At 37.8% G+C, this 15,154-nt stretch overlaps 1 protein-coding gene across 1 annotated transcript in view; it reads left to right on the top strand.

Moving 5' to 3' along the window:
• The first annotated feature begins 6 nt into the window (after window positions 1-6).
• gdap2 (ganglioside induced differentiation associated protein 2) overlaps window positions 7-15,154 on the top strand; it is a 26,910-nt gene continuing 11,762 nt past the window's right edge. The window contains exons 1-11 of the mRNA XM_008328511.2: window positions 7-248; window positions 1,278-1,497; window positions 3,022-3,161; window positions 4,156-4,309; window positions 4,821-4,909; window positions 5,396-5,472; window positions 5,986-6,145; window positions 8,546-8,696; window positions 8,909-8,985; window positions 11,764-11,840; window positions 12,538-12,677. Of these exons, the coding sequence (XP_008326733.1) occupies window positions 1,316-1,497; window positions 3,022-3,161; window positions 4,156-4,309; window positions 4,821-4,909; window positions 5,396-5,472; window positions 5,986-6,145; window positions 8,546-8,696; window positions 8,909-8,985; window positions 11,764-11,840; window positions 12,538-12,677 (1,247 nt within the window). The 5' untranslated portion in view covers window positions 7-248; window positions 1,278-1,315. The remainder of the gene's footprint in view (window positions 249-1,277; window positions 1,498-3,021; window positions 3,162-4,155; window positions 4,310-4,820; window positions 4,910-5,395; window positions 5,473-5,985; window positions 6,146-8,545; window positions 8,697-8,908; window positions 8,986-11,763; window positions 11,841-12,537; window positions 12,678-15,154) is intronic.

The raw sequence follows: 15,154 nt of genomic DNA on the forward strand, positions 1-15,154 counted from the left end.
ATTACATTGACTTGAGAGCCCGAAACACCTAGCTCGTTAGCTTAATGTGAAAACCTGTTTAATTGTCATCTTTTAAAGTCAGTTGTTGGCCTTTTCCCTGCGAATCTTCTATCTAATCTAAGGAACACTAGAAGAATGACCATACACGTAGTCTTTACACGTCGTGTCAAAATTTAATTTCTTTTGTAATATTTTTTTCTGGCGTGACTATCACCTCTGACTGGAGGAAGTACAATTGGGTCGTTAAGGTATGTGGCGACTGTGTTTTTTTTTTATTTTGTGTCAGTTCTCACAAGTCTAAATTATGTCGGTTTAGTCAAAGTTTTTTTAGTATGTTTAAAGCGTTCATTTGTGAGGTTCAATGAATTTAAACATGAGCAGAAAAGTTACCTGCCCATTTCTTATATTAGTGAGGTACTGTATAATGGTAAATATCGGCAATGTACTAATATCTACGGTGGCCCTAAAGTTCAAAGCACTAGGACATAAAAACACAACAACATAGTATCTACGGTGGCCCTAAAGTTCAAAACACTAGGACATAAAAACACAACAACATAACAGAAAACAGAAAGACATTTCAGAAAACCCAACGTTAATTTTCAAATCAATTGAATGCAGCAAACTTCCTCAAGGGCTTCAATTTCATCAGATTTAAATTTGTTTAGCACAAATTTGATAAGTTATGGAACAAAAGTGATCCAAAGAAGTACTTGTGGGCAAATATTGGCCTGTCACCATTAGAACCCAAACTTTAAAATGAGTATACAACTGTAAATCCAACTCACGCATGTACTTGACTGACATGACCTTGCCATAGTAACACTTACATTTTTGGTTTTAAAAGCCAACAGTTTGACTTGTTACTACTAGGGATGGCTCAATACACCTTTTTCTTGTCCGATACCTATACTGCAATTTGGAGTATCTGCTGATGCTAAAATAAATCCGGTACGTTCTTTTCTCCTCCAGCACCCAAATCTAAAAACTCTTACACAAAAGTTAATGAAGATAATTATTTTTCAAATGTTCAGGAATTGCACTATAGCAAAAATTTGTAGTTTTTATATCATAAGAATTCTTGCTAACCATCAGTGTGTCCACACCTGCACAAGAGAACCATGCTGCCCACTTTCTGCTGTCCTAAAAATAGCTGAAATGATAAAATATACAACTTTACATGAATAATATTAGACATATAATAATGATTAATAATATAAGACATTTCTGTATAATCTGATTTTAATCAAATCTTTCACATTTTTCTGTGCCAACAGTTAAGTTGAACGGAGATTTACCTGCAGTACCAGAGGAGATGGATCCTCTGGGTGCTCGCTCTCAGTTTGTAGACATTCAGACACTTCCTACGTGGCAGCAGCAATTTGGCGAAGATGTAGGAGGAATGGTGCAGGAACAGAGCGACAGCCTGCTCAGCCAACAGGCTTTTCCTTCTCCGTTCCCCTTCAGACCTGACATCAACAGGAAGATCATGCTTTTGTAAGTTACAAGTACTCTATACCTCTGCTCTGTGATGTTGCTGTGCCTTTTTTAAATATCAGAATCTTCTAGAAAACCCAAAATGTGTACAACTATTACTTGTGGCCTAAACCTAAAAAATGTTGCAAAGGAGAGAAATATTAGTAGTAGTCTGTTGTCGCTGTAGTTCCAGTAAAGTGTTTTGACAAATTCACCACACTGCATTACTCTATGTGTAGTTTTAATTGAGCGTCTAAGTCTTGTTTCAAGGCTATGTTTTTTCATCTTCCCAAACTGTGCAGCATCCAGACATTAGACACAGCGAGATGTCCCTGCTACATAATTAAAAGCGCTTGTTTTCTTGTTGTAAATACATCTTGGCGACATGTCCAGGTTTGGGTCCTTTAATTTTTTTATATCAGCTATTCTCCACCTCTAACATAATCATCAGCTCTGAGACCATAGTACAAACACTGCTTTATGCCTGACCACGTGTTCAACACCATCAGTCAAGACTAGAGTCCACGTTGCTTTAAAATCCTCTTTGTGAAGATCACATGACTAATGGCTAAACACCTGACATTTTTCATTGAGACTTTGCGTAGTTCAATGGGCTCTGTCCAGTCCTGTTGTCTAACATGAACATCAACAACAACAGGGATGATTCAACCCCTCTGAGTGGCGCTTTTCTTTCATGCTAGTACAAAAAAGTTGGCAATGTCGGAAGGGTTTACAAAAATGTATTTGCAATTTAGAAAAACCTTATAAAGTTGTTATCTAATGGAAATGCTGACTAATGTTGCCATAAATATGCTCCTGCACACTAAAGTAATTAGACAGCGATTATGACTTTTCATGGGCAAATCCTTTTAACTCTAACTAAAAGATCCTGCATACCAGTGCTCCTTTCACTTTGACATGAGCTCTTTAATAAATGCGTCATCGTGTCACAGTTTATACAAAGCTACACTTAAGGACAAGCAATTATTGCTACTTTTCATCACCAGGAATATTTGCAGCAAATACATGGATTCATCCTCTTAATTCTATGAAGGAGATGTTCTTTCAGCAAGGACTGATGAGAGGAAATGGGTGGCACGTGTTTAAATGAATGCGTTCAGAGATGCTGTAACTGGTCTTGTGACCAGTCTCTTAACACATGGACAAGAAGTTCCTCTTTGTTGGTTTCATATAACCCCAGAGGGGCATGTTTACTGACTAAGTGTCTTCTGCTTTAAATTCTTAATAAAACTTAACTAAACTGAGGATAAATGTTATTGGATACTGTGGGTGACAGCAGCCATTTTTCCTTTTTTCAGTCAGTCAAAAAATGGAGCTTTACGTAAAACATATTTGATGTTTAATAATAGGTTGGCATTCAAAAAGAAATATTTCGTATTTCTATGGTTGGGTTTTAAAAGTATGCCTGATTTTTAGGGCAACAAACTGGTAGTGGGCGTGCACTGTTGCTGTTGGCTGTGGCATTATTGTTTCATTAGTATTTGTGGTACTAAATTGTGGTAATGTTTCTCATTTTTCCTACAGCGCCGGGGACATCGCCCTACTTAACTGCACAGCCATCGTAAACACCAGTAATGAGTCTCTAAATGACAAAAACCCTGTTTCCGAAAGCATTCATCAACTCGCAGGGCCCGAGCTGCGGGATGAGCTTCTCAAACTCAAAGGTAATGTTAGAGTTTTAAATATGGTTTTAAAGCAGATGTATGACAGACGTGTGGTTGATTTGTGGATATTTCATGTCTCCTGCGAGCAGTATCAGAGGTTTTCTCAGTTCTTCTCAGGTCTCCTCAGAACGGCAGAAGCCTTTTTTATAAGAATTGAAATTACATTAACGAGACAAAGCTCCAGTTGCTTCTAGCTGAGGGATTTTTTGATGCCTGAAAAAGAGAATATAGTTCATTCATAACCAGGCACATGACGCATCAAGTCTAAAAAAAGTAAAAAAAAGTGATGTTTGATTTGTTCATGTACAGTAGTCAGCTGATGAAAGAATTGAGGAATGTAAATAATATGAAAGTATTATTAATAAAAAATAAAAAAAACATCAGGACTTAAATATAAAATGAATCAGATAATGTAACATTTCAATCCAGTTTTCATCAGACCTAAAGCGAAAGGCTGTTCTTTTTTTCAAAGATTACTCATAATTTTAAATAATCGCTTATTTAATATTCAACTAGTCACTTGATCTACACAAAATGATGACTATTCAGCCTGGACACAAGGGGGCGGAAAACTTTTGTGTTCAAAAACAGCCCGACTAAAATATCTACAACTGTTCAAGTGAAACTACATTAACTGTTTAGGTCAATTTTGTGTGACTTTGTTAATATAAAAACCTGCAGCTCTCGGTAACTTGATATGAGGGTAAGTCAAGAAGTTCTCAGACAAATTGAAAAAATATATAATATAAAATATAAAAATATAGTAACTTCTGTAAGTCGTTCAAACATCTCTTGAAAAAGCCACCATTGCTTATTTCAACTAGTTTACCTGAACACATTGTGCTACAATTAAGTTTTTTCCTTGGTTATGAAAGTCATCACTGGCAAAACTCTTAAGGTTTGCTCACCAAAGTTCTTTTAACATTTTTGAAAAAAAGAAAAAATTAAAGCATTTCGTAGATTTGAATTGGCTGTTTTGGTTTATTGTGTGCAGGATGTCGGACAGGAGAGGCCAAGCTCACCAAAGGCTTCAACCTGGCATCACGGTTCATCATCCACACTGTGGGACCAAAGTTCAAGACCAAATACAGGACAGCAGCTGAGAGCTCCCTCTACAGCTGCTATAGGAACATCATGCAGCTGGCTGCGTAAGACACAAGAGTTCAACAACAGTTGGTAGTTCAGCAGATAAGCAGTGACAACATTATTAGCAGCCAAAGATCACAAAGATTGAAAAAAAATTAACTTGAAACGCTCCTGTTACAATGACTGTTTATCCTATACATTTTTGTGTCATCATTTGTTTCTCATTAAGTGTTACAATGAAACATCAGCAGTTCAGGACACAGAGTTTATTCCCAGAATATTACCCCCCTCCATTAGCTTTAATATAAATTAAATTAGTTTCTACTGCAGACGACCTCATGAAGCCGCTGTATTTCAGATGGTGGCCTGTTATGGTGGCCTATTATTATTATGATTGTGCTCCTGTTATATACATAACTTAAGGAATGTGTAAAAGACCCTTTGTTTGGTCTTTTTGAACAGAAGCACAGAGCCGTTAAACTGCTTCATGTCTGCATTTTTTAATGTTTGTTTAATGTTGCTGCTGTACAGTATTGAGAATGTAAGACTATCATTTTGTTGTCGCCTCCACAGAGAGCAGTCAATGGCATCTGTCGGCTTGTGCGTGGTGAGCACCACCAAAAGAGGCTACCCGCTGGAGGATGCTACACACATTGCTTTCAGTACGATACACATACACGCACAAACACTCACACACAGATAATTTTCTCAGAGACCAGAAAATAACAGCTCTCACGTCTCCAGACCCACAAAGACAAACACACACACACCCTAACACATGCACAAAAATGGTTCTCTTCTGTATTTACTCAAATTTAATTCACCAGGAGGCAGACATACATTTAATTAAAACACACACGCACACACTGCCTCCTATGTGTCTGGCTACCTGTTAGCTCATTTTAATCTAGTTATATGATTATGGAAACAGTTACCGCGTTCACTGATCCTTTTTGTTTCATGTGCAGATTCTGTCTCAGTCATATGTCTGGACTGTTATGACAATGGCATTCCGTGTTTGGATGTTTGTAATTTGATTTTCAAATCCACATGTCTCATTTCTATAAAGGTCTGCGGTGTGTCTTCATATGTCCAGAGACATGTGTATGTGTATGTATGTGTTTATGTCTGCTAATGTGTGTTTACAGGAACGGTGCGCAGGTTCCTGGAGAATTATGGAAACAGCATTGAGGCTGTGGTGTTTGCTGTGTCAGAGACAGAAGAGGTTTGTATTATTTATATGGAGTTATATGAATAAACTCTGAGAAAAGAGGCTTTGACAACCCTGTTGCTATTCATATTTATTGCTATTTATTTAATAGTTCTGCTATTTATTCACAAGTGGTCACGGAATAAACTTTTGGTCACATTTCATAAACAAGGGATGTCTCGAGCCAATACTCAGGATTTGTATCCATCCGATATTGGTCAAAATTTGAGGATTGAAAATAATAATAAAAAAAAACAACTATAGCCCATTTGATCCAATACCTAAGCCCAAAGCATGCTGGAGGAGAAAATAAGGTATCGGATTGATATTGGTATTGGCAGATACTCTAAGTTGCAGTATTGGTATTGAACATGAAAATGTTGCATCGAGCCATCCCTGGTTATTACTCAATCCATTTGCTTCATATGACTGGGTTGGAGCATCTTCAAATAGGTCTATTTTTGTGGCTTTGTGTGAAAACTGGTTTTTATATTGTGTTTGTTTTTTTGTTTTTTGTTTTTTTTCCAGTCTATGTATAAGAAGCTGCTGCCTCTCTACTACCCTCGCTCTGAGGAAGAGGAGAGGTTCTGCCTGCCTCTTATCCCCGCTGACATCGGCAACTCCGAGGGTGAACCCGTTGTCCCAGAAAGGCAGATCCGCATTGCAGAGAAGCCCGGAACTCTGGAAGGTGCACAACTTCAACTTCAAATCCTAATGTGGTTTAAGCCGTTCAGTATTTAATTTTTCAATATGAAAAGAATAGAAATACATGAAAAACTGGAGAAACGAGCAACAAAAGAGTTTAAGAAGATAGTTAAGCTATATATTTTATATTTGCAGTGATGATCATAATAAACGTTATATTATAGACATAAATTCTCCAGTAAACAAGTTGAGTAAAAAAAAGAATAGTTGTTTAATCCACCCACTCCACATCACAGTTCACTAGATAACACGGTGTCAGCCGAACCATCCACTGTGACTGGACAAAGGTCACAGTTTCGGTCATAACCAAATGTTTGTGTTCAGCTGTTCACTGAGCCAGGCAGCAAACATGGAAGTGAAATGTAAGAGAATATCCAGTAACCGTGTCGGTGGAACATCTGGCTGCTTGGATCCACACAGTCACACATGCACAACATTTCACCCGTTCACATGCGCACACACACACTCGTACATTCAAAAAGTGATTCCTTTTTGGAGTTTGTCGTGTTTTTCCACAGTCTATCATCTGCATGTTAAGAAGAGTTCAAGTTGTTGACATGAACCTTTCAAACCCAGAGCAGTTTTTTGTTGTTGTTTGAAAAAGGCAAGCTGTATTCATAATCATACCTTAACTTCAAAAGAAATTAATTTTGTATTTATATTTGTCTAATTAGTGAAATTAAACAAAAAGGTCCTGTCAGGTTGAAGTTTTAAATTAGGAGAGAAATTTATTTTTTCCATCAATGTTTTTCATCTGTGTGATAGTTCATTACTTCCTGTCATGTCTTCCTGACTTCTAGTAATTCACAACCACTAGCCTCTCATGGCTCGTGGTATACCGTTACTGTTAAAAATAGTCCGTGTTCACTTGCAGTATTTTCCGGACTATACACCGCTACTTTTTTCCGATGCTTTGAACCATGCGGCTTATACAAAGATGCGGCTTTTCTATGGATTTTTCTTCAGCCGCCAGAGGGCGTTCTAGCAGGAAGTGCAAATATGAGACAGAGAGGGGAAGTCAGTGCAAAGAAGAACATGCTAGTTTTTGGGTACCTGGATATCGGCGGCTTATAATCCGGTGCGGCTTATATATGTAAATTTATAGTATTTTTTTGTACTTTTGTACTTACGGCTTATGTTCAGGTGCGCTCTATAGTCCGGAAAATACGGTAATTGTTCTGAAAGCTTACTTCAAATAATTTGTCTTTCTTGGTCAATGTGACAGAACAATTTAAGACTCTTCCAGTGTGTGCCAGCAGATGGCTGTAAAAACAAAAAAACAAAGAGAGAGAGACTCAGGGCTATTGAAGATGATCTTTCTGTGTGTCTTTCTTCAATTCCTGCAAGTATATCAGGGTCAGTGGTAACAAGCTACTATAGTGGCAGTACTGTAAATATCAGAAAACATAAAGAAAAGGTGTGAACGGCCAAAAGTTACCTTCATGTGTCCACTGATTGGCTCAGTTGGCTTTAAAGTAGAAGGTCAAAAAATAGAAGGGATATTTTTCTCTCTTGGTCGTGTCAGTTAAACTGCACGTTTTAAGCCATAAACTGTCATATAAACTATACTTTGTGGGACCTCCTGTTCGCCAACCTACAGTTTTTCTTACACATCTGACTAAATGTTAGTTTGGGCAAAGAGACTCATGAAAGTAACACCAACCCATGTGTTTTGTGTGCACGCGTGTTTGTGGTTTCGTTCTTGAGGCTGTTGACTCTACCGGCTTCCAGTCTGATGTCAGCTGCAGTGGTGCTTCAAAGAGATGCACTGTGGCTTTGGGGTGTTTATGCAAAGCAAGCAGACAGCCTAAAAGAGAGAATCTCAATAAGAACAGGCTGATGTACACACCTCTGATATACAACACATGTGAGCTTGGACCTGGATAAATCCGTAGACATGCTTATAGTAGGAGGTGTGGTCATACAAAAAAAGCCTGGATTCTGTGAGCTTGACTTTATGGTCTTAATCACAGCCTTTCTGCAAACCAACATAAATAACACTGTCAACCTTGTGAATATATGAGGAGCAGGAAAAGAAAACACACAACAATGAAATAAATAAACATGTTATCAACTGTTGAAAATAACACACAAGTCTTCAAGGAAAGTTTAAAGATTAACAGGGTTCCAGAAATGTGTTTTTTCTTGTAGGTGATGATCTCAAAATTGTAGATCATAGGTTAGGCAGCTTGTCTTCCAAACGTTGGATTAATATAAGGCATAGGCATTGTTATTTTCCTTACTGCCACCTAGTGGCATTGGCCTTTCCCCTGCTGTCATAACACCTTGCGTGAAGAAGAGAAAATACAGACAGAGGGCGAAAGTGTATGTACACTGACTGAAGGGAATTTAAAATACCACTTATTGTTGTCTCTCTTTGCAGACGATTCTGAGGAGGACAACCTGGATTCGGATCTGGGTCAGGTGGGAAATCACGCCTTTGCCCGGATGGAGGGAGATGTGGACAAACAAAGGAAACTGATCCTGCAAGGCCAGATGTCGGAGGCGGCCATGCAGAAACAACACCTGAGGAAGTAAGAACTCAACCATGAACATGAAGTATTAGACAAAGAAAAACACGGCTCCTGTTTTAGATGTTATCAGCAAAGCTGAGTTGGATTAATATTAGAATCCCCAAGGAAAATATCAGCAAATTGAAATAAAGGGAAAAAATATTGAGTTTGTTTTTTTTTCCTGATATTAACTAAGTCACTGTGAAATTTTTGTTTTATTTTGTTTATTCCAGTTATAATCGCTGGCTGTGTCGAGCGAGGGCTGAGGATCTGTCGGACATCGCCGCCTTGAAGGCCTTATATCAAACAGGTATGTTGGAAAAGATGAATTATGAATGGATTTGATTTGAGTTTCATTAATTACAGCACTCAGTATGTCATTGTCTTTTTATTTAAATGTTAAATAGTACTTTAACAATAAATAATGTTGTGGTCAGTAGTGAGGTAGATGTTAAAGGGTGCAGCTAAGTTCCATGACCAGTAGGAGGCAGTGTTGCTATTTTCTGCAGCTCCGGTTTTAAACTGACCCTCTGACCTTTAACTTGTATTTCAGAAATTCCTGGACTATGTATAACCTGCACAGTTAAACCAGATGGGTGAAAACCTAAGCTTAAACTTATCTGCTGTGAAATATGAAAACAAAATGGATAAAAAAATACATATTTTTTTTATGATGGGTCTAAATTAAACTTCAACCTTAAAAATAAGTTACAGTTCCCTGCACTACTGAACCCATGTGTCCTTATGCACATTGACAACATGCTTCTTTTAAACAAAGAAAAATTGAATTCAAGGTGGATTTATTATAAATACCTTAATACTTCTGATCAATTTACACTCCACAAGAATGCATGTGTCAATCTTAATTACATAGCACATAAGAACTCAAACCAATTTTTGCCAAAGAAAGTTTAATAGTTATTGCTAGGCAGTGAAAATGTAAAATATGAACAATTATCAAAAGTTAAGTTAAAAAGGATAATTATGAGATACCAACTAAACATTACAAGAAATTCAGTCTTGAGAAATAACTATTGTTAACTATTTATTTCTCATCTGCAAAACAGAGCTAGAAGTTAGCCTAGAATGGCTAAAGGTCTGCCCAGAGATAACACTGCATTGATAAAACTGCTCTTGAAATGTTAAGCAATGCTGACTTAATGTTGATTTTAAAACATAAATCTAATCAAATAATGAAAACATTAAACCACAAAAAAGCTAAACATTAGGTAAACCCTACAAAAGCAATGTATACAAAATAAGCTTAACGTTTCACATTTAAGAAAAAAAATGAATCACAAAAAAGTCCTTAGATATCACTAATAGCTAGTAAAAATGATAGCAAAAATGTATCCAAGTTATCTATATTCTTGCTTGGGTTCCAATTTGTGGTGCAAAAAGATTCTGCTAAAGAACCTAGTATTTTTCACTATTTTCATGCTGTGAAAAATTAAATTTAGGAGAGACGCGTCATAAAAACCTGTCTAAGCGCCATGAAGGGCCCAGGGGCCAGACTTTGGTCATGCCTGTAATAATAGGTAAATAGAATGTTTTTATTTCCACTGTGCTGTGCTCAGAATAATTCCCAGTTTTCTCTGACTCAACAAAAAACAGGGGCAGCAGTAAATGCACATCCGCTCACACTTTTTTTTAGTGCTTTCCTAGTTTGTTGGAACCACTATAAGCCCAAATATGAGCTAATTTGAAGAACTGTTGAACTACCCTAAGATCAAGACTGTGTTACTAGCATAAAATCAAACCAAGAACTCCTGCATTACTTTTTAAGTTAAAAAGAAAAAGTCTGTATCGGGTTTTGACAGCAGACAAGTTATATTTTCATGTTTGCCCCTGGACTTGATTGGAAACGTCTGCTTTCTGCTGAATCAGCTCTGCCTCTTTGTACTGTCTTTCTCAGAGAAATAAAACCCAGTAACTTTGGGACATTGGACACAGATTTCACCTAAAATGATAGTTTGAGGAAACATGGCTCTCAGTCCTTCCAGGGCCGGGCTGCAGTTCCTTTGATAAATTCTGAGGGCTTTCCAAATCGACTTTGTCAACAGCACGTCAAGTTCTGAAGGGCCAGTCGGGGTCCAAACCTCTGCTGCTGAAGTTCCCCCGCGGAAAAGATTTAGGACGCGGGTCGTTAAGTTACTGTAGCCGTTACTAATATTTTGGAAAACACCAGTGATATTAGTGATATTGATTGCCCCTGTCATTACATCATCAAATTGTAACTGTTGTTCCAGATGTTCCCATTTGCTGCTATAAGCATTCAGAGCCTCAACTTAGCAATGTTGGGGTTTTTTTCACGATTTGAGCTCTAGCAATGTTGGGGTTTTTTTCACGATTCATTACATTTCGAAATAAATCAATGATTCATTCAGGCTGTAAAATGTCAGATGACATCGAAATTTGTCACATCAACACCAATAAAGCAGAATGTGTGCCTAGGAAATACAACAAGGTTGTTCCTACCCCTTATCGTTTTATCTGCTTGTGATTTTTTTTTTATCATTACATTACTGGGTGGGTCTGCAAATTGTCAAAGTTTTGAATTGATTGTGATTGTCCCAAACATTGATGGTGAGTTCAAACAGCCTGTTTTGTTTAAAAATAGTTATGTTCAGTTTATGTCTCAAAAGAAGTAGTGGAAAAAATGGAAATATTTTTATTTAACAAGCAGAATTAAGAGATCTGTGAAATAATTATTTAACACGGTTATTTAACAAGGTTTGCAAGGTATTTCAAGAACATTACAAATCCATGATGAATCATTTCAAAGGTTTGCAAGGTATTTCAAGAACATTTAATAAAAGTGTCTGTTATATTTTTATATGTTTAAGCCAACATCTGGCTGTATCTGCGCTCGCTTTGTTGTCGTTGTTTGGTCAAATTAGCTACAAATTTGTTGTGTTTTTTTACCTGCTAGCTGCTAAGTTTAGTCATTTTCAGGTTTGTTTTAATAGGTAATAAAACTAATCTTTTTGCTATTTCTGGTCTGTTGGTTTGATTTCCCTTCCTTTGACCCTTGTATAGATTAAGAAGTGTGGATCTGTCTCTTTACTCACTGTTACCATCTGTGCAGGCGTGGACATCTGTGGCAGGACTGTGATGGTGGTGGTTGGACGAAACATTCCTGTGAATCTTATAGACCTCGAAAAGGTGAGAAAGTTCAAAAAGGTTCTTTCAAAGCACTTCTGCATAAAAAAAAAACACATTGCGCCATCCTTATCTTTGATTTAATCTCTGATAGAATTTGCAGTGTTTTTGTTTGTGCGTTTGCCAATCATTTATTTTAGTTAAAGCATTTGTGTTTATTTGTGACTCTGTGCCTTTCCTTATGTGTTTACGCTGTGCGAAAGTGCTGCAAATGTACAACAGGTTGCCTTCACGTGGTTTATATAAACATACTGAACTCATGTCTGACTCACATGTGATGCATGTGTGTGTGAGTCAGTCTCATGTGTCTTTTTTAACATATTGCATTCGTTCAAGGTAAATGAAATTAAAGCACTTCCTTTGTGTTTTCCAAAACCTTATTTTCTAGCCTGTGCAACTTGTTCAAACATTGTTTTGCTATTTTAATAGAAAGACAGTTAAGCTAATATGTACTGCGGAGGTAAAAAAAAACCCCGGCAAAACCATATTTTGTATATTTTTGCTCGCTAAGACTAAGTGACAAATATTAACATTGCTCAAAAACACTTCAGGTCAGGAAAGACCTTTGTTAAAATATTTTTTATGTGAATCCTGGGGTGAAATAGGGGAGAGAATGCATTAAAAAAAATGCAGATCTCAGGTCTGTAAATCAGTATGTGGCCTAAAGTTTGTCGTGGTATGTGTGTGTGTGTGTTTACAGGCTCTGCTCTACTTCATCCATGTGATGGACCACATCACAGTCAAGGAGTATGTGATGGTTTACTTCCACACACTGACGGCGGAACACAATCAACTGAACTCTGACTTCTTGAAAAACCTGTACGACATCGTGGACGCCAAGTCAGTCTGAGTATTTACACTTTTCCTTTTTCTTAAACAGAGCTAATATTTAGGTAAGGATGGGGAAGTTTACACAAACAACATTTACACTAAATGCCTTAAAGCCAGTATAGGGATTAACAACCAACCAATCAACAACAACTTCACTCATTCCACATTTTAAAACCAATCCGACACATCCTTTAAAATAGTGGACCACAATAGGTTATATTCTAACAAATGTTTCATTTGTAGATACCTTGTGTTTGGAAGCATTGTAGGCTATCCATGGGAATTTGCCTGTTCAGTTAGCTTGACAATGCAAAGCAGTTATAGGTAGCGGGGACACATGGGTACTCGTCAGTCAGCGCCAATGGATGCCTGCTGTGTAGTTGCTGCACTCCTACCTCCCCGAAGGTCAAATCCAACATGTCTTGATTGTATTTAGACTGAGTTTAAACAGGAGGCTAATTACATCAGACATGAGTTCACTTTACTCCAATTTGAGTCTTTCTCCCTTCCGTTCCTCTCATCCTCCTGTCGCACACATTGACTGAGTAGGAAAAACTGTTATTGGTTTAACCTCCCACTCACCCAAAGGCCACCAGCTTTAATGTTTTGTGTCGTATGTTCTGGTTATCACAGCGTGATTAACCTGGCTAACCCTGCTGTCCAGAACGCAGCCCTGCTCCTAAAACGCCCAAGTTTACAAAACATGGAGCATGAGGTTTTTGTTTTACTTGTTTTTTGTTTCTTCTTCTTTGTTTCAAAAATGTGTTTAAAAAAATATCCTCCAGATGTCGCGAACTCATGTGATAGACTTTGACAGCGCCCTGCTGTTTTTTTGTTTAGGATATAATTTGACATTAGGTCTCACCAGGTGCAGCATTTTAATCAAATCCAAAAGTGAGAGAAATGTAAATGTGCTGTGCAGGGACAGATGTTCGTCTGGATGTGAACTTGTCTGAGGCTCGGAAGTCGTTTGACCATCGTTTGGTCTTCATTAAGCTCTTCTCTAAGTTTGCTGACTCCTGCATCTGCGCCCAAGTTCAAATACATTGCTCATGCAAAGAAATGTCAAAGCCAAGGATACGGTGCTAGCAGTTTATTCCTTTCTTTTTGGAGAGGGGTGGGGGTGCTTAACTAGCTGTGAGAAGTGTTTTGTGTGAATGTGAGTTCTGGAAATCTTGAGGGCATATTTGGAGCAGGAAACACAAACTTGGATTAAGTTTTGTGGAAGAGTCAATGGCTGTGACTCATCTTTATCAGGTCAAAAGTTGTAATCCTTGTTCTGAAGTCGCTCTTTTCTTTAACCAACCATCAGTGCAGTTCAACTTAAAATCTATATAATACCAACCAGTCTTAATTGTAATAGTTTAAAATAAGAGTGGACGAATGTATACATGTCACATTATTGGAGGATCCTCAGTTACCAGGTTGACTGGTTTCAGGTTTGACATGTACAGTACCTCTCACTTCCTTTGAAAAGCCCCCCAAGAACCCATGGGAACCCTTTAAAAATAATACTTTAAAAATATGGTTTTGACCAACACTAGCCTTCAGCCGGGTCAACAGTCCAACACTCCTCTTCAAAGTCCACATGTGGTACAAACACCAGACAGATGCAGTCCAGACGTCAGACCTGGATCTAAATCATGGATTCTTCTGAGATGTCGGCTTCGGTTTGAGATACTGACGATGCTAGTTGTCACATGCATACATTTTCACATCAAACGCTGGGACACATGGATTAAGGCGTTCGTGTCCCACATCCAATAAGCAGTCCAACAGAGTTTCTCTTTGTTCACTTTCTGCTGTTGTTGTTCTGCGTAGATGAATATTTTCATCAGACTAAATGGAAGCCACATCCTCCAAATGAGAACCAGAATGGTTTAAATAGCTGTCCGGCATCAGGGCTTGGTATTATTTAAAATAATTATGTTTTAGGTTAGGTCTCTGTTATTTGTAGAAAGAAAGTGTTATAGTTCAGTTTAGTTACATCTTCAGTTTATATCTCCAATTAAACAGCGTAGTTGTTAATGCAAAACTCCCATTTAGTTTTACTCTAGTCCACATATTTAAAACCCTTAGTTTGACCAAACTGACTGAAAAGAACTTTGGAAAACCTTTGTTGCGGTCTGGGAGGCTGGCTGTCAGGTTTTAAGTCAAAATAAATCAAAATCAGACGACTGAAGCCTACATACAGTCATTTACATATCCTGTTGTACTTTATAAAAAAGCTGCTCCATCTGAATGATCTTGCAAAGCTGACGTCACGACACGTTGTGTAACTTGCGTGCCCGTGGCCATAGTCTGCTTACATCGCCATGCACTGCTGCTCTTCAACAGTTCTGTAGTCTGACTGCAGCTGCAGTATCACTGAACAGGAACGATTGTTGATTCTGTTGGATGGACAGCCTGCTTCTCCAGTGGTTTTGAAAGGCTCTCTAAAAGTGATATGTTGTCATTTAATGCTTTGTCCACACAATGGGAGAATT

The sequence above is a fragment of the Cynoglossus semilaevis genome, chromosome 16 (genome assembly GCF_000523025.1).
Source record: "Cynoglossus semilaevis isolate Cse_v1.0 chromosome 16, Cse_v1.0, whole genome shotgun sequence".
Lineage (NCBI taxonomy): Eukaryota > Metazoa > Chordata > Actinopteri > Pleuronectiformes > Cynoglossidae > Cynoglossus > Cynoglossus semilaevis.